The following is a 24,091-nucleotide window of genomic DNA, read 5'->3' as shown; positions in this document are numbered from 1 at the left end:
ATTTTTTTTAATTCTGGGGAGACCTGGACCCCACCTGAGACCAAGGAGTCAGAACCGTGGGCTTGGTTCTAATGTGTACTGGGGTAAGAATCGCTGGCCCAGAAAGTCTGCACACATCTCCTTTGTGATGGACTGACTCTCAGACTGGAGGACGCCTTGAATTCTGGCTGGGTTGACCTTCATCTCTGTCAACCCCACATCAGCCCATCTGCATCTGAAACAGGCTCCTTTGTCCAGCCCCTCCAGACCGCATGGCTGGAATACACCAAGCTGTATCACTCCTCTGTATATCTGCTCACACTACCTCCCCTGCCTGAAATGCTTTCTCTGTGCCCCTTGACCACCAGGGAAAGATAAATCATATTGAAGACCTCACCTCAGGGGCTTCCCTGGTGGCGCAGTCATTGAGAATCTGCCTGCTAATGCAGGGGTACACGAATTCGAGCCCTGGTCTGGGAAGATCCCACATGCCGTGGAGCAACTTAGCCCGCGCCACAGCTACTGAGCCTGCGCGTCTGGAGCCTGTGCTCCGCAACAAGAGAGGCCGCGACAGTCAGAGGCCCGCGCACCGCGATGAAGAGTGGCCCCCGCTCGCCGCATCTAGAGAAAGCCCGCGCACAGAAACGAAGACCCAACACAGCCAAAAATAAATAAATAAATAAATAAATAAATAAATACCTCCTCTAGGAAGCCTCCCCCAATTCTTTCCATAGCACGCCTGGCGTTACCGAGCCTAAGTTCGTAGTGCTCGCCGTACAACAGGCCAATAATTAAGAAATGAGTTGTTGGGACAAGGAATAATTGCTTTAGTTTAGTTGGGAAAGCCAACTAACTGAGAAGACGGTGAGCTCCTGCCCCAAAGAACCGACTTGTCTGAATTAGAATTCAGGCTCCTTTTATACTAAAAGGGGAGGGAGTAAGGTCAAACACTTCCTGGTTCCCATCAGCCTCCGGAGGGCATGTGTTCATTTCTTCCTCCCTGCAGTCGTGCACAGGTGGGCCCGGTCAGGATGTTTCCTGTGAGCTAAACAAAGGTATTTTAGCTTAATGCTCATTACCTGGGAAGCGGGGGGGGGGGGGGGGGGGGGGGGGGGGCATTATGTATAATTTAAACTTATAGGCAACATCCCTTTAGTGATTAACTTGTAATAGAATATAAAGGTTCTTCCCTATTACACTGGGACCTCTCGCCCTGTCCACAGGCCTGATGGTGCACAGAGCAAGCCACAGCATGTCTGACGTCACTGAAACATCAGTGCGAACGGTGGCTTCTCACCAGCCATCCTGGCTAAGGGCATATATAGTAGGACTTAATATTCATGTAAACAGATAATAGGCTTTCGGAAATCACCCATCTGAAATTAATACTGACACATGAAAAGATAAGAACAAAAGCTATCCATCGGCAAAATGAAACTCACTATTTCTGCCGGGAAACTGTAAACTTGGTTAAACCTCAATATTGAACACATAAATTTGTTGATATCAAATATTAAGAATCCTACAACACAGAGCACTGAATTTAGAGTCAGAAAACCTAAACTATAAATGAATTCAGCCACTTTCTAAGCACGTAACTTTAAGCAAGATACTTAATTTCTCTGAGCCTCAGTTTTCTCATCTATGAAGTGAGGATTATAATACTTCACCTACTTTCTCTAACAGGTTGCTTTAGTCATTAAATAAAATAAAACCTGGAAAAGCATATTCCGTGTCACAGTGACGCCCCATACAAACACAAGAATTTTAAATCCTTACTAATTACTTGTGCTTTGCTTTTTTTCCTTAATTAGTATCCACACTTTTACATTCGTGTGAAACAGATCGAGATGTCCATTCAGGAATAATGAAGAAGGAAGGTTTATTTTAGAAAGACCGTGGGTGTTGTTGAAGGGATAATATGTCTTGTCTTTCTTTCTTTCAGGAAGTAATATGCAAAAAACTTTATCTTGCTGACGTTCGTCCATACAAGCTGGAATAGAAACTATCTTGCACCTGAGCAATACACTTATGTATAAATTGTAAATAATAACTAAGGGGAAAGAATAGCTAACGAGAGTAAAGGAAAGGGACGACACATGATTAAACTGGAATCTCAAAGTGTCAAGGATCCAAAGCAGACCGTGTGTATGTATATAGATATATATTTACCAGTGTGTTTGATTCTCCTCTTCCTTCATTTTCCATCTTCTCTCCCTGTATAAACCAAATCTTTCCTTTTGGACTAACAAGTTATGGGGATGTGCACACACATGCAGTGTCTGTGTGTATGTATATGAGTGTTTCTGTGAGTGTATTTTCCCTCTAGTCTTTTTTTTTTTTGAAGTATAGTTGATGACAGTGTTTCAGGTATACAGCAGAGTTATTCAGTTACACATATGTATATAAATATATACACAGATGTATTCTTTTTCAGATTCTTTTCCATTATAGGTTATTACAAGATATTGAATACAGTTCCCTGTGCTATACAGTAGATCTATTTTATATATTGTACTTTGTTAACCCCAAACTCCTAATTTAACCCCCCTTTCCTGTGAGTGTATTTTCCCTCTAGTCTTTTTTTTTTTTGAAGTATAGTTGATGACAGTGTTTCAGGTATACAGCAGAGTTATTCAGTTACACATATGTATATAAATATATACACAGATGTATTCTTTTTCAGATTCTTTTCCATTATAGGTTATTACAAGATATTGAATACAGTTCCCTGTGCTATACAGTAGATCTATTTTATATATTGTACTTTGTTAACCCCAAACTCCTAATTTAACCCCCCTTTCCCCTTCGGTAACCATGAGTTTGTTTTCTATGTCTGTGAGTCTGTTTCTGTTTTGTAAATAAGTTCATTTGTACCATTTTTTAGATTCCACATATAAGTGACATCATAAGAAATTTGTCTTTCTCCTTCTAGTCTTTTGTGCTTGGTTGCTTGTCTGGGGTGGTGGTATTTAATCTTATCTTTGACAAGGTAAGTGGTATTAAAGTCCAAGAGACTGTGGGTACCACAGAAAGTTGCTACACAGCTCTCTGTGGTTACGCTACAAGGGACATAGACGGATTCCAGTTGACAACTCCAGAAGCAGCAGAGCTAGCAAGGGAGATAACTGTTTTCTTCAAGGTATTCTTGAGCTAGAAGGAATCTTACAGATCATCTTGTCCAACCCTGTGCACTTTCTCATTTTACAAGTAAGGAAATCAAGAATGGTCAGAGAGGGAAAGTGATTTTCCTAAGATCACAGAGCTTTTACAAGCCTTTCCTAAGCATCTTCCCTATGCAAGACATTATTCTATTACCTGAGGTGATTCCAGGATGAAAAAAAGCATGATCTCCATTCTCAAGGAGTTGACGGTCTAATAGTGGAGCATGTAACTCAAAGCAGGATGAAATCAGGACTTGAGAATGCTGGAAGAACTAAAAGAATTTCTGATTGGGAAACGAGACAGGGTTTCCTGAAGAACGTGGCATCTGCACAAAACATCAAAGGTTAGAAGGATCGGGGACGCACAGGACCCACACTGGCATATTTATTGTGTCACCAGCTGTCTCGTGCTCCCCTTTTGGAAAACAACACCAGAACGCTAGCTGATAAAAAATAAAAATGATAAGGCAAGAAGGGAAATTGAGAAGAAACATAGTCTGGGAAAGGACAAGTGGAATCAGTACCTTGAAAGTGATAGGGAACACCATCTCTAGGGGGAAAAAAAGCACAAAGCACCTGCTGGGGATCACATCAATTTAAAATGCAAAAAGCAAATCAATGAGTAAGTCTCTTCTGATCACACTAAGAACTTAAAGCAGTTTGGTAGGATTATTCAACATAACTATGGTGCACCAACCTTCTCATATATATAAACTGTACATTAGATCCATACTTGACTTGAGTTAAAGCAGGAGAGACCAGCTAAGGGGGAAAAGTGCAAAGAAAAACAACTTTGAACTACATTCCAAAATGTGCAGGGGCTGGAAGAAAAGCCACAGTGAGCGTGGGTATACGAAGCCCTGCCACGCGGGGCCACATCATCATGGGCAATAAGAACCTGAGAAATCAACCAACATGATGTCATCATGCTAAGTGATTATTAAAGGCCTGGGGGGAGGTGAGATAACCCAGCAAGAGTGCGCAGGGTGAGAGGAGAACCTGGGCCAGGATCCGGGAAACTCCGACCTCTCCAGGGCAGGGTGTGGCAAGGAAGAGTCAGTGGTGACTTGGGCAACTTCTGGGGGAGCAGAGGGCAGAGTGCTGTAGTTTGGAGTAGATGCAAAACAAGGACAAAACAAACCAAAAAAATGTCCTTAAATCCATCCTCCTGGTAGCTCTACAGGGAACAAAAGCCGCTCTATCCTGCAGTGGGCATGGGTATAGAACGATTAGATGCTGCCACAGACACTGCAGAGCAGGATACTCCCATGGGCCAAAGGGGAGATCTCTCAGGCAGCTCTTGGAGGGTACTTCGCCGTAAGACGGCTAAAGAGCTGCATGAAGAGCTTCACTCCCTACCCCACCCCCAAACTTACACGCGCGCAGACACACACGCACACACACACACAGAAATAATACATTTGGGCTTCCCTGGTGGCGCAGTGGTTGAGGGCCCACCTGCCAATGCAGGGGTTGCGGGTTCAAGCCCTGGTCCAGGAGGATCCCACATGCCGTGGAGCAGCTGGGCCCATGCACCACGGCTGCTGAGCCTGCGCTCTGGAGCCCATGAGGCACAGCTGCTGAGCCCGCGTGCTACAATTGCTGAAGCCCGCACGCCTGGAGCCCTTGCTCCGCAACAGGGGATGCCACCGTGGTGAGAGGCCCACGCACCGCGGCGAGGAGTGGCCCCCACTCGCCGCAGCTGGAGAGAGCCCATGAGCAGCAACGAAGACCCAACACAGCCAAAAATAAATAATAAAACAAACTTATTTTTTTTAAAAGAAATAATACATTTAATTAGGGGACCAAACATCCCGGCGTACACCTGCTGACCCAGCATAATAATTGACGGCATCCCCTTTCACTCCCCAAAGTATGCCAGTCTGGAAGACGGCTTACATGTGGTTGCTGAGGTTTAGGGATGGTGGGGAACAGGGAGTGGGTGTGATTATAAAGCGGAAGCAAGGGGGAGACCATTGTGTGATGGAAGAGTTTTACATCTTGATTGTGGTGGTGTTTACACAAATCTGTTCATGTGATAAGGGACAAGAACGATACACACACATGGTACATTGACACACAATGTCAATTTCAGTGTCAATTTCCTGGTCACTGTAGGTAAGATGTAATCACTGGGGAAAACTGAGTGAAGAGGAGAAGGGTCCTCTCAGTATTACCATCGCCACTTCCTGTGAGTCTATAATTATTTCAAAATGAAAGGGTTGGGTTTTTTTTAAGTGGTCTAGCAGCATCCACCGAGCGCTGGAGCAGGGACTTTGCAGAACTGAGATCCATGCAGGCAGGATTTGCTCGGGTCTGTACATTTGCTCATGGGAACGTAAATGGCTGCTGCAGACGAGGGGTTGAGGAAGAGGAGATGAAGAATTCTCAGTAGCTCTTTCATTAGCTCTGGTACAAGAAAGTGTTCCAGCGTGAATCAGCAGAGACAGGTGTAATGTGTGGAAATGGATCAGCGGATGAGACAGAACAGCTCAGAGACAGCAAAGGGGATCAGAAGGGAGAACCAGGACAACGGCATTTACTTTGGGGTCCCCTGGATTTGAACTTCATCGATGGTCAGGAAAGCAGAGAATTGATAGTTAACCTCAGATCTATATCACATGTAGATATACGTGTACATACACGGGTTGGTAAACCGCTGTGCCTAATTGATTCCATATCACAATTTTTGTCCTTTTCAACCACTCAGTTGATTTTCTTGTTAGTGTCACAACTTAAAAGGACTCCATGAGGTGCATTTTAAAAACCATTTCCACTTACTGAATGTTCTGACTCTACACCATTCACAGGTCATTTCACTTCAATCTTCACACAAACTTACAAAGTGGATATTATTATCCCCACTTTGCAAATGAGAAAACTGAGACTCAGAGAGGGTAAGTAACTTGCCCAATGTCACACAGATAATAAGGGGTAGGGCCAGGATTCAAGCCCAAGTCACTTAGACTCCAAACCCGTGTCATCACCCCCATGCTACACTGCCTCTCCTGGGGTGAGCGAGGCAGGGAGAGTGAGAGTTACAGGGTCACCTGAGCTAGGTAGAGCCAACTGCCACCAGTCACAATCTCCTTGCTTTGGTGGGTGAACCGGAAGTACCCCCCTTGGAGAACGGCATAGGAGTTGGCCATGTGCTCCATCCACCCCTAGTGCCAGGCGAAGTAGGGAACCCCTCAGTTTGGTCCACCCCTCCCTTTTTCCTTGGAGATCTGGGTGAGAAAGAACCCTCCATCCACGCCAGCAGTTGTGTGCTAAGCTCCTTCCTCAGAGTGCCCACAGGCTCTGTGCAGACACCCGTGGATTGCAGGTATATCAGGGCCGCACATTAAACTGAGACCCTCGTGGGATGGCCAGATGTCCCCAGCAACTTTGCATACAGAGCAGAATCCGGGAAACCCAACAACAGTGTCTCTCTCACCACATCCTTTAGGTAAATGGCATCTGCCCCGCATTAGAGAAGAAAGAATTTTCCTGGCCGGAAACATCTCCAGCAAGGGCTGTGCTGGAGAGAGCCTGCAAAATTCACTCTCACAGCGAAATCTGAGGATTCCAGGCAAGTCATTAGATCAGATATTCTGAAGCCAAGAAGGGGAGAAAAGCAGCTGAGACATGGCTGACATCGTCACAGTTAAGCTCCACGAGCAGCGCCAAGGATTTTGTCTTTTGTCCACGTGACTCAAATGGGCAAATTGAGACACCTCGGGGTCAGCCCAGGAGACTGGCGTGGTGATGGTAAGCGGCTCTGAGGTCTCGCAGCCTTTATCCTCAGACATGGTTACAGAGGAAAGAGAGGAACTAAGAACAATCGTGGCCTAATAAAATATGCTTAGAAACTATCAGCTACAACTTCATCAAGTTTATTTGAAGGCCCTGGGATAAGTACTCGAGATGCATTTATCTCACTGCAGCCTCACAACAGCCATACAGATCGGTGTGATTATCATCCCCATTTTACAGGTGAAGAAACTGAGGCCCCGAGGCATCAAACCATTTGTCTATGGTTCCATCGATAATAATCAGGACAGACAGGATTTGAACTAACTCCTGAGCTCATACTTTCTACTGCCCTTATTCTGTCTCCCACATGGACAATAGCTGCAGGGAGTGGGGAGGTAGAGAGGAGCAGAACTAGACCCCGGAGCTGCGCAGCTCTAAAGCTTGTGCCTACTCAAAATATTCCATACGTGTGGTCCCTTGGGTGTGGCTCACACACTTGTCCATGCACAAGAGCATAGAGCCAGGCAACGAGCACCTGTCCCCTCTCACACACACACTTACATGTTGCTTTGAACGTCTGCCTATTGTGCATGTATCTTTACAACGTGTTCTCTGGGGACTGTGAGCTCAGGGGTTTGGGGAACCCAGAGATAAGGTCTCAGGGCTACCTCCACATGGCTCTACATCAGAAGAGTTACTGGCTTTGGCGGGTGAGGCATATAACTTATCTGAACAACCAGGTAGCAACCCATGAATTCCAGGCCTGGGGTCATCCCTGGAAGGGGGTCCCCTGTTCATGCAGGGATTTAAGTCCCAGCCAGACCTGGGCCTTGCCCTGGCATCCCCTGACCCCACCTCCTCTGCAGCTGTGTGATATTTGGAAAGTTATGGCCTTGACACTCTCAAGTCCAAAAACTGGTCAGCTTTTCAAACCAGGTGCCTAGAAAGTTCAGCAAGACCTGGACTTGGAACAAGTGAAGCAAAAGCATCACTGAAATACAAGCCCAGCTCTCATTTGTAAATAATAATAATAATAGTCCAAGAAGAGCAGGGGGACTGGTGAGCAAAGATGACACAAAGGAGAAAGAATGGGCTTGGAGAAAGAGGCTAGTGACAGGAGAGAAGCCCCAGGTGGGGGAAGCCGTGAGCTCCAGGAAGAAGGATGGGGGCATCCCAGGTACAGCAACAACCCAGAAGGGAACCAGCTGCGAATGTGAAGCCTGCCCAGATGGCAGCGGGGAGATGGACCCGGCGGTGTTCTATCTTCGTAGCCTCCTCTGAGGGCCCTGTGCACAGGCTTCTTAAGCAGATGGCGGGAGAGGCGGGGGCAGTGTCAGGCTGCACAGCCCAAACCTGAGTCCCAGGGGTGCAGTGTCATTGGACCTCACCCCTGAGCACCTTGCCTACAGCCTGGGAGGCAGATGCCATGTGATCACATTACAGGAGGGCAACTAGGAGACATTGGGAGGAGCTTTGACCCAGGCCAGGTTAGGGACCCAGTGACTTTGCAGGGCGACTGATCTGGTGCCGAGATGATGATCACGACCACGATGATGATGGTGGTGGTAATAATAGAGTTTAATCATAATAAACAAAGACTCATTGGGAGCTAGGAATGAGCCAGTTACTGCTCGAAACACTTGCAGGTGGTAACTCGTTTAACACATCTGCTGATTGGAGATAACGAACTCATGATATTATCACATGTTGAGATGATTAAATGAGATGATATATGGGAAACTGGCTTGGAAATGGATGATAAAGATGACAATGATAATAATAATGGTGCTGCTGGTGGTGATAGTGATGCTGGTGATGATGGAGATGGTGGTATTCTCAGTGGTGACGGTAATATGCGTTATAGTGCAGTGGGTAAAGATAGAGACTTGGAGTTACACAGAGACCTAAGTTCAAATTCCAGCTCCACCACTTACTCACTGCATTATCTTAGGCAAGTTTCCCTGAGCCTCAGTTGCCTCATCTGTGAAATGGGAATAATAGCTCCCTCAAGGTGGTGTTGAGAAAAGTGTGTATCTATTTCTCAGCACAGTACCTGGCACTTGATAAACAGTGGTTACCATGGAGAAGGGCGGTGCTGGCAGCAGCGGGAGTGACAGTGGCAAAGATGGGGTTGCCAGTAGGCGTCAAAGAGGTTTTCATACAGGTGAGTCAGCCCCTGATCACACTCCACACAGCTCTTCCAGCACACGCAACCTTCAGAGCCTTCACTTGGAGAGGATATACTTTTTTTAATTTTATTGAAGTATAGTTGACATACAATGTTGTGTTGATTTCTGCTGTACAGCAAAGTGATTCAGTTGTACATATATATATATTCTTTTTATATTCTTTTCCATTATGGTTTATCACAAGATATTGAATATAGCTCCCTGTGCTATACATAGGACCTTGTAGTTTATCCATCCTGTATATACTAGTTTGCATCTGCTAATCCCAAACTCCCAATCCTTCCCTCCCCCACCCTTGGCAACCACAAGTCTGTTCTGCAGAGGATATTTTTAATTGGCTACACCTAGTCCCAAGTACGCAGGAAGGCCTTGCACGTTCACCACATTGCAAGCGCCACTCACTTAACCATTAACCAAGATGGCTCTAGCTAAGCTGGGAAACAGACAAAGGTTATCTGTGGAGTTATTGCGTCACTTTCTCACCCCTGGCCCTGGCACCACGTGGCCTTAAGCTGACCACTACCTAGTCTGCTAGGACCACAATCGCCCTGCCCCATCTCCTTCCCCCTCCCAGACCCATTACTTTTATCCTTCCGTGTCCAGCCACTTAGGGTTTTGTGACCCCAAAGTTAATAACAATAATAATAGCTTACATGTATCAGATTAGTTTATTTAATCCTCACAACCACCCTGTGAGTTGGATGCAATTATTAGCCCCATTTTACAGGTGAGGATACTGAGGCTCAGAAAGGTGAAAGTACCTTTTCTGGGTCACACAGCTTATAATTTCAGAGCTGGTACCTGATTTGAGGTATGTTCGATCTTGAAGCCCAGGCTAATTCTACCATATGACATATGATGCTGCCTGCCTTTCAAAGACAGTCCACAGGAGTGATAGTTTTAAACAGCCAGAATGGAGGGTAAATGTTGGAGGAAGAATGCACTTGACTGATTCTCAAGTCCCCCTAGAAAGGGAGCTCTCCACCACCAGCTCCCCTCCAGATATTGACCTGGCAGTACCATGGGCCACTTGTCATGGTCCCTATGAATCTCAGAAATGATGTGTCATGCTTTCTAAAACATGCTTTCTGAAAAGACAGACTTTTCTTTTTCATCGCAGCATACCTGTTACCCAGCAGTTCCACTTCTAGAATTTTATCCTTCAGATACGCTTGCACATGTGTGAATGGACATATTTACAAAGTTACTCAGTGTTTTTAATGGCAAAAACTTGGAAGCAACCCAAATGTCTATCACTGGGGAATGGTTAAATCAATTGTGGAACATGCAGATGAGGAAATACTCCCCAGCCATAAAAAACATTTAAAGTAAGCTCTATCTGCAGGAACACAGAAGAGATGTGTAGGAACGTGTCAGATACGGGTCTTATGACATATTGCTAAGCACAAAAAAAAGAACAGCATGGATGTCACGTCACCACTGACGTCAGATATGCGGAGGGAGAAGAATAAGTACAGGTGTTTCCTCAGATATGCATGGATGACCTCTAGAAGAAACAGGTACCACTCGTTGCTTTCAGAAAGGACCTAGGTGGTTGGGAGACAGAAGTGCAACAGGGAATTTTTTGCTCTATCGCATTATGTATCATCTGAATGTGGGCAGCTATACCAAAATAAATCTATCTATATAAATATGCACACATATATGAATAATCATAAGGGAATGTTCATGGTCCATTAAAAAGAAGTCCCTGGACATGGCAGCAGAGACCTTGAATTTGATTATTGTTTCTGACACCTTGGGAAAGCTACTGGTTGTTTCTGAATCCAGGTTTTCTCAATTATAAGGGGGATGGTGGAGAGAGCGATAACTACTCCCCAGGGATGTTGAGAAGACAAAGAGGCAAAATGTATTTGATTCTTCATTCTCCAGATATTTGTTGAGCACTTACTCTGGGCCAGGCCCTGGAGTCTGGGCTCAAAACCATGTATTAACAAGGTGTGTTCAGGAGCTATGCTCTCCCATCCTGCATCATGGGATTACAGGCAAGGGGGAAGATGGGCATGAAATCAACATGTGGCTACGCAGTCGCCTGTTGCCAGAAATACTGCAGCAGGACAGAGCTCTGTGAGAGGGAATGTTGCAGGAGATATAGGAGGCCTTTCTGAGACAGTGACACAAGCTCAGACCCACAGGCATTTGCTTGGCCAAGCGAGGAGGGAGAAGCAGTACAGGTGAGAATCCTGAGCCAGAAATAAACTTGGAGAGTCAAGGAACCAAAAGACAAACTGGCTAGGGAGCAGAGAGCTGGGGGCAGAGCTGGAGGCATAGGGGATGAAAGCAGCCCAAGCCTTCAGGGGCAGGGGGATGGACCATGGGGTACCTTCCAGGGGCAGTGGGAAGACATTGGCGGTTCATCCCGAGGCAGCGGCAGTGCAGCGCAGCGGATAAGAGAGCCGGCTCAGGCAACCCGCTTCAAATCCTGGCTATCCCACTTCCTGGCGTGTACCCTGGGGCAACCCTATGCTTCTCAGTAAGGAGGCAAGGAGCGCCTCTGGTACAGTGTGTGAGGTTTAAGTGCATCCCAGGAGGAGCTCTTAGCTCAGTGCCTGGTGCCTCTCACCACTCAGCAGATGGCTTCACGGCAGCAGCGGCCATAATAGTAGTTGCAGTGCATTTCTGAAAAGCCATTCTAGAGCCAGGGTGGGCAAACGATGGCCCCTGGACCAAAGCCCAGCCTACCTCCTATTTTTGTGCTGTCCACAAGCTATGAATGTTTTTATTCATTGATTGATTGATTGATAGCTGAGTTGGGTCTTCGTTGCTGCGCGCGGACTTTCTCTAGTTGCAGCGAGTGGGGCTACTCTTCATTGCGGTGAGCGGGCTTCTCATTGCGGTGGCTTCTCTTGTTGTGGAGCACGGGCTCTAGGTGCGTGGGCTTCAGTAGTTGTGGCACACGGGCTCAGTAGTTGTGGCACACGGAATTAGTTGCTCCGCGGCATGTGGAATCTTCCCAGACCAGGGCTTGAACCCGTGTCCCCGGCATTGGCAGGCAGATTCTTAACCACTGCGCTACCAGGGAAGTCCCTGAGAATGGTTTTAAATCTTCAAATTAGTTTAACAAAAGAATAGTAATAATAATTCATGACACATGAAAATTTTATGAAATTTACATTTTAGCACCTATAAATAAAGTTTTATCAAGACACAGCCAACCCCATTCCTTTACGTATCATCTATGGCTATTGCTATGCGCCAACAGCATAATTTAGTAGCTGAAACAGAGACCTACGGCCTGCAAAGCCTAGGATATTTATTATCTGGCCCTTTACAGAAAAATTTTCCCAACCCCTGCTCTAGAAATTGGATCAGAGAAGCTCAAAGATACAAGGAGGAAAACCGGTTAGGAGGCTCTTATAGAGTCTGAGCAAGAGGTAATAGAGAACAGGAGAGAAGCAGACAGCTGGGGGAGGGGTTCTGGAGAAGTGTGTTTGAAAACTAGGAAGGGCTTACAAATGTTGGGCCTTGCCAATCTTTCCCACATTGGCCATGGTCATGACTACTTCTAGCTATAAGATTTAAGAGGCTTTTGTGGTTCTGACATCAGCTCCAGCATTCTATAATTCTGGGACGCTTTATGATAACTGCAGAAGATGATTTCAGGGTCCGGGTGACTGACAAGCTGGTGGCGTCGCAGATGTATGATGCTGGCATCTCCGAGCAAGCCCAGTGCTGGGGCGTATAAATAGAAGGCAGCCGTCATCAGGAAGTACTTCTGGGGCTGAGGTCATCCTCCCCTTACACTATCATGGCAGGACCAGGCGGGTGCTGGGTCCACATCTGTACCCAAACAAACTCGAGATAGGAGAACATGATGGATTAGAGAAGGGACCAAAAAGTCGGCTGGAGAATAACGCCTGTGAAAAAGGTAAAGCAGTTGGATAATTACAGATTATCCAGTTATGGTAGGTAATAGGTAGACAGCTACGATGCCCACGCATCTACGATGCCCCAGGTGTTGCTGTCAGCTCTTTATACGAATTGCTTCATTTAATCCTCACGGTCAACGTTACATGGTAGCTACCACCATTATCTCCATTTTACAGATGGGGACAAAGAGACAGAGAAGGGTAACTTGCCCAAGACAGTAGAACTCGTGCGTGGAGGAGTCAGGATTCCATTCCAGGAGATCTGGGTCCTTACTTGCACCCAGTATGCTCCTGTACTTAACCTCTGTACTTCACTATTCTCTGTTCCAGCCCTCAGGGAGGTGAAGACTGAGGGTCACTTAGGAACCACATGTAGGGCCCTTCTGTTATTTCCCCTCACAACTCCCAGGGAGTATAATATGTTGTCTACAAGACAGCATTTATTATATTATGATCAAGTCATTGTTTTCTTGAAGTCATGTGTGGCTATCAGTCCTCGTTCATCAGCCTGCAATGCCATCCCACCACAACACACACACACACACACACACACGCACACACGCACGCACACACACGCACGCATGCTTAATGCAATCTCATCAAGGATGGATTAGGATTTCCAGTGAGCTTTTTCACAAGCTGCAGGTAATTCTCAAAGCACCCAGATCATGCATGTGGGCTGTGGACAGGAGGCCACCACCAGATACACAGCCCAGCTCTCCCTGCCGTATCACCAGCACAGTTCTTCCACTTAAGACCCAACCAAGTGGTGCTGTCGTGCCTATCTGCCTGAGAAACAGAAGCTAGACCTCCGGTCAACAGCAACGACAATTATAACTGCCAATTGTTAACGCCATGTGCCTTCAATTTAATCTTCTCAACGACCTGTGGGTTGAAGAAACTGGGTGGGGGTTATTATCTCTGTGTTACTTACAAGGGAAACAGAGGGTCAGAGTGTTGAAGCTCTTGCCACAGATCCTCAGGGAGAAAACGTCTGAGTCGGTATCCACACTCAGGACCGCCTGACTCTGGACTCCTGCCCCAAACTGTGAGGCCACAGCAACTCCAGGAAGGAATGAATGAGGCATGTCTCAGGAGCACCTCAGGTCAGTAGATAGTTATCGATCACATACCACGTGCCCAGTACTGTATTAAGCCTTGGAGATGCAATAAGACAGAAATGGTCCCTGCCTAATAGAATTTAGAGTCCAATGAATACAACTACAGAATTTATTCATTTAACCAATATTCATTGAGAGTCATTCTTCCAGAGCCAGGTAGAATTCTAAGTGTTTGAAGATGTGGCAAAATGAACAGAAAAGGCAGGGATGCTGTCTTCATAATGTTAGGACGTTTCAAAACAATGTAATGGAGCGTTTTAGGCAGTGGAAAAGTTGGAAGGGGAAACCAGTCTTATACTCGGCCCCCGCTGGGATGTGCCTTCCCAGCCCTCTAGGGAGCCATCTAGCTGTTGGTGGGACGTCTGGGCTGCCCAGAGGGCGGTCACCCACCCAGGCACCTCCCAGCATCACATCCCAGGAGGGGGTCTGAGAGAGGCTGGCTGGATTCTAGCCCTGGGTAGCTAATCCCAGTTGTGCTGAATCCCCTGGGGCTCTCCAATTATTATAAGAGGTGTCATGAAGTTCTCCTCACAAGTGCTCCAGAAGAGATGATTTTTAATTCACTTTCATTTAAAGGATGACTATGCTGGCAAACAAGTTTCTGTCATGGAGGGAGCAGAAGGGGGCTCCCAGACAGGGAGTGCCACGATGTTAATTGCCTGCTCCAAAATGTCTGGGAATAAAAGAGGTGTTTTTAATTAAGTGCCTTAGAAGTGGAGGCAGAGAGGGGAGACGTGGTTGGAAATTTTCAAATGAAACAAAGCAGGTTTCCCCTCTGCAGTCTGGGGAGGGTACACTTACCAACACACTCCCCAGAGCTCATGGCAACTGTGCTTGGAGGGTCTGCATAACTGGACTGCTGCCATGAGGATACGTTTTATCAGAATCTGGGTTAGGGTAGAGGTAGCACATCGAATTTACAAGCCCCAGTGACCATCTCCTTCAGGCTGGGATCGAGACCTCAGAGGACTCTGCAAGTAAACACTGGTCCCAGGTGTGCCAAGCCAGCGTGGCTTCCCTCCTGCTGAGGGGCACAGGTCCCAAGGCAATGTGAAGTTTCCTCTTCAAAGTGCGTCAGTGTGGAGGAAAGCACTCCATATATAAAGAAGCAGGTGGTCCTACAGGACAAACTCAAACTGGTGCTGGATAAATGGTTGAAGTTTGGAAACCCTGATTTGGTCCATCCCCACCTTTCCTGAGTTTGAGATGGAGACACTGAGGCTCAGAAAGTGGACATGAAATGCCCATGGACACACAGCAGTAGGCTTCTCCTGATCTCTCCTTCAGTGCTCTTTCACATCTACCACACAGAAAGCTTCAGACTTTCATGAAAGAAGTGGGATTCAAGCTCGCAAGATAAGCTCAGAAGCCCTGTGTCAATGAGGGCAGAAGCAAATGCTTCCTTTATTTCTCTAAAAGGGAATGAATCAAGACCCTTTAAAGATCCAGGGACACTGAAGGCAAGTCTTCCAGTCGGGATGTCCCCACAGCACCCAATTCCCTTCATAAGAGCGGCTGAGCATCCTTTATAAGGCAATAACAGTATATTCACCATCATAGAGACCTAAAGTGTTAGGACAATCCTATGAAAATGGCTTTAAAATCCCATCACTTAGTAATTCTTCTTCTGGGAAGACGGAGTAGACGTACTTTTCCCTATTCCTCCTGCAAAGTACAACTAAAATCCCTGGACATTGCAAACAAAACCACTTACAAACATACAAAGACTCTGAAGGGTGGAGAGAAGAAGGCAGACCAGTTAGGAACCTCTGGATCTGAGGAACGGCACAATAGTGATTTCCCTGGGTTGTCTTTTCTTTTTTTTTTTTTTTTTTTTTTTGTGGTACGCGGGCCTCTCACTGTTGTGGCCTCTCCCCTTGCGGAGCACAGGCTCCGGACGCTCAGGCTCAGCGGCCATGGCTCACGGGCCCAGCCGCTCTACAGCCTGTGGGATCTTCCCGGACCGGGGCACGAACCCATGTCTCCTGCATCGGCAGGCGGACTCTCAACCACTATGCCACCAGGGAAGCCCCATGACATTGGTGCTTCTTGATTGTCTTGTTTCATTCAGTTGGAGATCTTCCTGGTTCTTGGTATGGCATAAGATTTTAGACTGAAACATGGACATATTCATGTGATATTGTGAGACTCTGGGTCGTATTTAAACCTTATGTTTTAGCTGGCTTTCACTGATATCACTCTGGCATAGGAAAGGAGAGCAGCTCTGTCTTGTTTCTGTCAGATGGGGTTAGAAGTCCAGGTTTCCCACTTGACCTCTGTTGGCACCTGAGAGGGGGACTCCCCATCACTGTTGGGCAGGGGTTGGTATTTCGGTTTCCCATGTGGTCTCCACTGACACCACCCTACAGGGAGAAGAGAGACACCTCATTATTGTTGGGTGAAGGTGGAGGTCCGGGCTCCTACATCATCTCCACTGAGACCAGTGGTGATGAGAGTCCTGGCTACCCTCTTGGCCTTCTCTGACATGACCCCAGTGGGTGTGTGTGGTACCTCATTACAGCCACACAGGGTGGAAGTCTGGTCTCCTCACATGGCCTTTGCGGGTGTGAGTGGGTCTGGGTCACAGATCTAATAGACATTTATAGAACACTCTGCACAATAACAGAGGAATACACATTCTTTTCAAGTGTCCACAGAACATATACCAAGATAAACTGTATACCGGGCCTTCCAAGCTCAGTGGTTATCAGCAGAATTCACTTCCTCGTGGTTGCAGGACTGAGGTCCCCATTGTCTTAACTGTCAGCCAGGGACTGATCTCAACTTCTAGAGGTGGCTCTTAGTTCCTTTCCACATGGCCTCTCCACCTCAGCAGCAGAGAATCATCCTTGTGGAAAATCTTTCTCACACTGTGAATGTCTCTGACGTCCTCAACAAAATCTGCTTCTACAGAGCTCATAAGATTAGATCAAGCCTATCCAGAAATCTGCATAATTTCCCGATTTTAAGGCCAACTGACTTGAGACTATAATTATGTTTGCAAAATTCTTTCACAGCAGTACCTTGGAATAAGCAAGAGGCTGGGAATCTTGAGGGCCATCATAGAATTCTACTAGCCCATATTCCATGGTAGGCAAGCGAGGAGGACACAGAGATGACTGGTAAAATACCTATCCTCAAGGGATTACAGTCAAGTGAATGTAGCAAATACGAAGAAGTGATTCAACTACAGGGCAGTAATTGCTAATTCAAAGAAAGTGCAATATTCTGTAGGAATTCCGAGGAGGCATTAACTCTTTCGGGAAGAGTGCAGGAAAGCTTCCCAAAGCGGGTGACATTTGATCCGAGTCTTGAAGCACGGAGGAGGGAAGGCATTCCAAGTAGCGGGTGCACCATTTACAAAGATAGAAAAGACCACAGCAAATTGAGAGAATGACAAGTTATCCACTGATGCTAAATCTTAGAGGACAGGTTTTAAACGATGCATGGACGCAGCATTAAATAACCCTGACTCGGAAAGCAAGTCATTCCTTTGCAATTCTCCTTCTATCCTTTTAATTAGCTCAAGAAAAAGTTATCAGTTTGGTGTTAGCCTGTCGTCAACACCTTTCTAACATCTTTACCCTCTGGCTCCACCTTCTGAAAATGAAAGTATCTAGCTAGCTTAATAGCACTGTTTCTTTCTGTGGATTATTTTTACTGCTACTTTTCATTTGTTACAATCAGTATTGGTTTTTCTTTTTCCATTGTGATAAAAAGATTATCATGATTATTATTAAGGACATACATTTAAGTTTTGAATGTAAATCAGTGTAAATTGAAATGTTAAATAAATATATTACAGGTGGTACCTATGCCTCTGGGGCAGAAATTGGGAAGGTGGTTTGCAAATGAGTTCATTTGGGACACAAACGTGTAATAAGAAGCAGGCAGTATTTGCAGTCAGTCAAACGTGGGTTCAAGTTCGACTCCTCTACGGGTCTTAGTTTTCCGCCACAAATTAAGGAAATGATACACCTACTCAGAAGGTTGTGAAGATTAAGTGAAACCAAGTGTAAGAAGCATCTTCTAGGTGGCCTTGTGCATGGTAGGCATTTGGAGTTCCCATCACGGTGCATATCTCTGAAGAATGGAAACCTCGGTTTTTGGCAACACCAAACAGGAACTTAACTCTAGCACCTACTGAGTATCTGTGCTTGGTAAATATTACATAAGAGTATTCATCTGCTTCGGATCTGGGACCTGTGCATGTGTGTGCGTGCGGGGGGTGTGGTGTCCTTAGGCTAACTTCAGCTGTTTTGTGAAAAACAACTGATATCAGGAAAAGCATTTGACTCAGAGGAGTGGCCAGCCCAGGCATCATGGACCCGTCCCTCCACCCCTTGTCTGGCTTTCTCTGTGATCTCAGAATGCTACATCCCACAGAGATCCGTGGGAAGCTCATCTGGAATATTCAGATATATGTGCAAATGAAAACACAAGGAAAATACCTCCCACTTCAGTCACTTATTGCTGTGTAATAAGTTACCCTAAAACTTGGTGGTGTTGAACAACTATTATTTGATTATCATCACTCATGATTCTGGGGGTTGACCGGGTTAAACTGAGTGGCTCTTCTGCTCTATGTGATCTCAGCTGGGGCTGCAGTCAACTGAGAGGTGAATTAGTTTGGAGCACCCAAGATGGCTCACTCACACGACTAAAGTCTGACTGGGAGTCAGCCAGAAATCAGCTGGGGCTGTTGTCTGTAGCATCTTGATCTTCCTCCATGTGGCCTCCCCAAGAAGCTTGGGCTTCTCACAACATGGCAGCAGAATTCCAAGAGGAAGGAGTCAGGAAATGCCAGTCTCTTAAGGCCTGGGCACACATGTCTCAGAATATCCCTTTCATAGCAACAAAGCAATCACAGGACTAGTTCAGATTCAAGGGGAGGGGAGATAAATGCCACCTCTTAATGGCGAAGTCTCTTTCATACAGTGAGGGAAAGGATTGACTGCACCCATCTTGCGAGACCACGTACCATGCCTCCTGAAGCTTTCACTCACTGCAAAGGGTTTCCACTCTAGAATTATGTGTATATTTCAACCCAGTGATTAGTTATCAAGGAATTTATCATAAGGAAGTAATCTTGGATGGTTCAAAACATTTGACGTAACGTTTTCCATTGCTAACGTTTCTCATGCTTGGAATTCATATGAGGACTAACCACCCACAGTGTCTCACCAGACACAAACCCTATGCATCATAGAAATTGAAGACTTGACCCCGGGAACTGATGTTCCTAGCTAAGGTCATTTGAGGTAAACAGAAGATGTGTATACTCTTAAAAAGCATTGACTCCCTAGACCTGGAGAAGCCCTGACGAGAAGTGCACTTCATTCATTCAGCAATCATTTGTGGTGCACCTGTGATACGCCATGTTGGTTTAAACATAGGGATACAGCAGCAGTGAATGAGACAAAGTACCTGGCTGCAGGAACTTTACATTCTAGTGGGGAGACAACCAAATAAATGCATAAGTACATATAAAATGGCATATGATAAAAAGACCTTGTTGAGTGATAATTCTCTTCCAAGGTTCTGCAAGAAAGGAGAGACAACCTCTGATAGGAGGCACGTTTAGACCCCTTTCGGTAAAACAGCAAATGAAGAAGAAGGGGCACAGAAATAGCATTGGTCTTGCAGTTACAAGACAGATTTATACAGTGGTTCAGAATTTAGTTTGTGAACTTGAACTAATGACTGTAACCTTTATAAGCCTCGGTAACCTTCTCTGTAAAATGGGAACAATAGTACCAGTTCTGCTTTCCTTACAGAGATGATACAAGGACTAAACCAGACTGTAACATCAAACCAATAATAAGTTCTGAGTTTTCCCCATTTGGTAAATGTTTAGCTCTACCCTCCAAGCAGAATCAAGTCACTGCCAAGCCAAGCTCCTGCTGTAAACTTGCAAACATCAAGTCCCAGCTCCGATGCTACCGGTGCCATGGGATTGATCTCGGGGCATGTGACGTTTTATTCTCAAGCCATGGCGGGGGGCGAGGTGGGGATGCAGACATGGAAGGAGACAGCCTCTGTCTAGCACACTTCCTTTCACTTGCAGGTATTGAGTAAAGCAATCTGAACGTTCTGAAAGGTCATCCTCTGTCTCGCTTTGTTGTAAGACATGTCGGTAGTGGCCATTCCATGCTACAGTTGGTAAATTGATATGTAATAGTTTTCATTTCTCTTAAGAGTCTTATAGCGGAAAAAGTAAATAAATGTAACTTGTGGAAAGATCCTTACCAAAACTATAAGCAGTACCTGGTTGGACTGCTGACGCTTTCTTTTTCTAGCTTGCTTCTCTGTGTTTTGTGTTTTCTTTTTTCATTCATTTAGAAAAATACTTATCTAGCATGTGCATGCAGGGATCAGATAGCTGGGTGGGATGACCCCACAATTCCCATCTCAATTCCAAATCTTTGCTGCTCCCCTACGTCTCTTTTGAGTTTACACGCCAGTGTGGATTTGTCGTCATTAGATTAGGGGCCCCATCAGGGCAATGCTGCTTTTTATTGCTTCTCCTCCTGACATTTCTAAATTTTCAAGACTTTTAGCCAGGCCTCGTGCTCACCAAATCACGAACAGAAGTCGTTTCCTCCTCGCTAGGCCTCTATAAATCACTGTGATAGACTCCTGTCTTTCCTTGGTTTTGAAGCCACCAGACAAAGATTTGAATCCAGATTCTTCTCCTTATTGGCTGAGCAACTCTGAAGAAGCTTCTTAACCTCTCTGAACTGCAGTTTTGTCATCTGTAAAATGGGAGAAACAATACCTGCGGGGAAGGTGGTTGTAAGCAGTTGACGAGATAATGGGGAAGAAGGGCTGGCACATAATAAAGGCTCAAAAGGTAATTGCTATTAATAAAAAGTAGTCTTGGGAAGCCCTAGAGGCTGTTCTAGGTTGAGGGTGGAGCTTGGGTTGTTCATAAAAGGCAGAATTGTACAATCATTAAGAAATCTGGCTCTGGCCTCTGAAGAACCCAGTTTAAATCCTTGCTCCCTGCATTGCCCTGGGCGACTTACTACATTTCTAAGAAGCTTGGCTTCCTCACCTGTAAATCGCACATAACAATAACTTACCATAACAGTGTTTCTCAAAATATTATCCAGGGATCCTGGAGACCCCCAAGACCCTTCCAGGGCTCTTCAAGGTAAAATTTACTTTGGTGATAGGGCTAAAATATTACGTGTCCTTGTCATTTTTATTTTTTCTCAAGTATACAGTAGCTTTCCAGAGGCTACGTGACATGTCATAGTATCATTGCTCCCATGACTAACGGAAAGTGTGTTTGTAAATTCCTGTGCTTCCATTTTCTTTTTCAGTTCAATTTCTAACATGGTAAATATCAAGATGCATGTAACTCATGTAAACAAAAGCTACTCGGGGTCCTCAATAATTTTAGGAGTCTAAAGGGACCTAAGACAAAACACTTGGAGAATCGTTGCCTGTTAGGGTTATTGTAAAGATTAAGTACTGTACACTTGAGACTAATACAATGTTGTAAGTCAACTATACTTCAGTAAAAAAAAAAAAAAAAAGGATTAAGATAAGGGTCCGTCTACTCCACTATACATAAAGCAAACTGAAATCATAGCCCTTGATGCAAAAGTCACCCTTGTTTTATCCCCTCCTGTTTGTTTATATAGTGAAGGTTCAGCCCATGCTAAACTATGAACAATTTAAAGACACTGAAGTCATCAAAGGCCCCCCACTTGAGATCCAAGTGCCCTGAAGACATGAGAACTCAGTGGGCAGTCCCGAGGGTTTACCCTGCTTGGCTCAACCCTGACCCTTCCATCCTATTACTCGCTGGCCCAGCCAGAAGAAGGCGGTACCGAGGTGGAGGCGGAGGAAAGGTGGCTTATAGAACCCCCTCCCGAGTGGTTGACCAGCAAAAGGAGGTGCCGCCTCAAAACGGGAATAGCTTCCTTAAGGTTTCAGTAATTTCCATGGAAACAAAGTAAGAACCGTAGTTACTTTCAAGGGAAGGTGGGGAAACGGTGGGATGACCTGCAAGAGTCAAGAGTAAGCGATATAATTAGAGTTGCGGGGGGGAGGGGTTTTTTTCTTTCACTCTTCAGACACACCCTTGAGGGAAGAACAAAAAATCGGCATCCCTAAATTCCGCTACTGATGGCAAGTAGATGAGGATTTTAGACGGTAGGTATCAAATGAGTTTGAGAAAGATGCGGCGCTAACTGGATCCTAGTCATACAGGAAGTTCTTAACGGAATCCTTTAAGGGCCGGCCAGGGCAGCTCGCCTCTCAGGTAGGAGAGCACCTCCCGAGAGACCCCCTCCAAGGCCAGGACCTAGTTTTATGCACCGTTAACTAACAAACAAACAAACCCTACATCAGCAGTAACGGAACAAACAGGTGCAAGCCAGTAAGACAGTTTTGCATATGAGCTATTTTTATTGCAGAAATTTCTGGGGACGCAAAGAAGGGGTTCTGTTAGAGAAATTGGAGCCCTAGGAGGGACCCTAGAAAAACTTTGTAGCTACTTTCTCCCCCTCATCCTAGGAAAAGGCCGAAAGGTCTCCAGGTGCGTTGGCCTCGCAGTCAGCCCCAGAGCCAGCCGTTTTCACCCCAGTCCCTGTCCTCGCCTCCAGCCACTCCGCCGTACACGGCCACCTGTTGCTGCCCTCGCGCCCAGAGCCGAGTCGCAAGCCGCCGCTAGAGTTCGTTCTAATTCCCCGGAGCAAAGGCCGGCCGGGAAGCCCCGACACTCCGCCCCTGCTCATCTTCAGGGCAGGCGGGGACTCCGCTGAGCCTCCCAGCCCCAGGTTCCCGTTGTCTCCTCGCCGCGCTCGGACGTCAAAAGTGGACCCCAGACAGTATCCCCTTGTCCCCGCTTGGCTCGTGCGCGCTCACGCTCAGCTCACACCTGGGAGATGCTAACGCGCCGAGATGCCGACGGAGGAGAAACTGGTCCATCCGGGCAGGAGCGGGCGGCGCAGACAGGTTGCTCTCCGTGAGATTCCAAAGCGTCCCCTGAATCCCAGATCCCTTAGAGCTCCGCAGCTGAGCGCTGTTGCAGGAACGCCGCGCCCCAAACGCAAGCTCACGGTTGCAGAGGCCGCAGGCGAAGAGCGGCGAGATCCTGACTCGCCTTTGCTCTCAGGCGCCGGAGGGGATCCGGGGGGCGGCGGCGGTTAGGGATGCCCTCCCGCCAGGAACGCCGGAGTTCCAATTCCAAAAGAGACCCGCCTCGCTTCCGAGGGACTTCCCTGCGAGCGCCGCAGGGGTGTGCATTTCTCGAAGTCTGAGAATCCCTGCGAAAGCTGGCCCGACAAGAGTTGAAGTCAGCTCCCGGGGCGTCTGTTTGTTTATTGGCTCTTAGGGGAAAAGTTTGAGGATGTTGAACCAACCTCAGACCTGGCGCAAGCGGAAATCTCAGAATCTCTCCAGCAAAAGTCATCTAATTTCGACTCGTTATATAAGTGAGGGGCTCTTTCTTACCCTCCCTACCCCAAGCCCTCTCATTACTATTCCAGGAGTTAAATGTGTCTCACTTAAAAAAAAATTTTTTTTTAAGTTATTATTTCTTTGAGTCCGAAGGCGGGAGAAAGCAGGCAGAGCCGGGGGCGCGCGGCAGCCCCACCCTCGCGCTGCCCCTTGGGCTGCGGCAGGAACGCGGGATCCCGGGTGCCGCCGGTTCAGGGCGAGCAGCCGAGCCCCGCGGTCCCTCCGTCCGCCACTCCACGTGGTCAAGATCAACAGTTTGTTGAGCTCATCAGTGACACCTTGAACTTTTCATAAAGAAAATGGGTATTGCAGCGGGAGGGTTCGGCCGCGGCCGCCGCGCCGGGTCCTGCTTAATATTCAATGATCTCGCTCGCGCCTCCCCCTCCGCCCCTCGCAGAAATTCCACCGAGTCCGTTACTGGGCTCAGACTTTTAAGTTAATTTACTGCCCTCCCCCCAACCTTGGCTAGTAACCAGCGTCTTTCGGGCTAGCTTCCCCCCCGGCTCCCGCCTGAAAATGACATTTCGCCGGCGTCTCCG

The 24,091-nt window shown here is 46.6% G+C and overlaps 1 protein-coding gene across 1 annotated transcript in view; it reads right to left on the bottom strand.

Moving 5' to 3' along the window:
* Positions 1-711, bottom strand: part of LOC307176060 (uncharacterized protein) — a gene marked incomplete at its 5' end in the record, with an annotated part of 90,730 nt that extends 90,019 nt beyond the window's left edge. Inside the window, one exon of the mRNA XM_079901805.1 lies at positions 679-711. Within this exon, the coding sequence (XP_079757931.1) occupies positions 679-711 (33 nt within the window). The remainder of the gene's footprint in view (positions 1-678) is intronic.
* Between the last annotated feature and the right edge of the window lie 23,380 nt (positions 712-24,091).

The sequence above is a fragment of the Stenella coeruleoalba genome (assembly GCF_951394435.1).
Source record: "Stenella coeruleoalba genome assembly, chromosome: 17".
NCBI lineage: Eukaryota > Metazoa > Chordata > Mammalia > Artiodactyla > Delphinidae > Stenella > Stenella coeruleoalba.
Note: the sequence above shows the minus strand (reverse complement) of the source record. Positions and strands in the feature narration are given on the sequence as shown.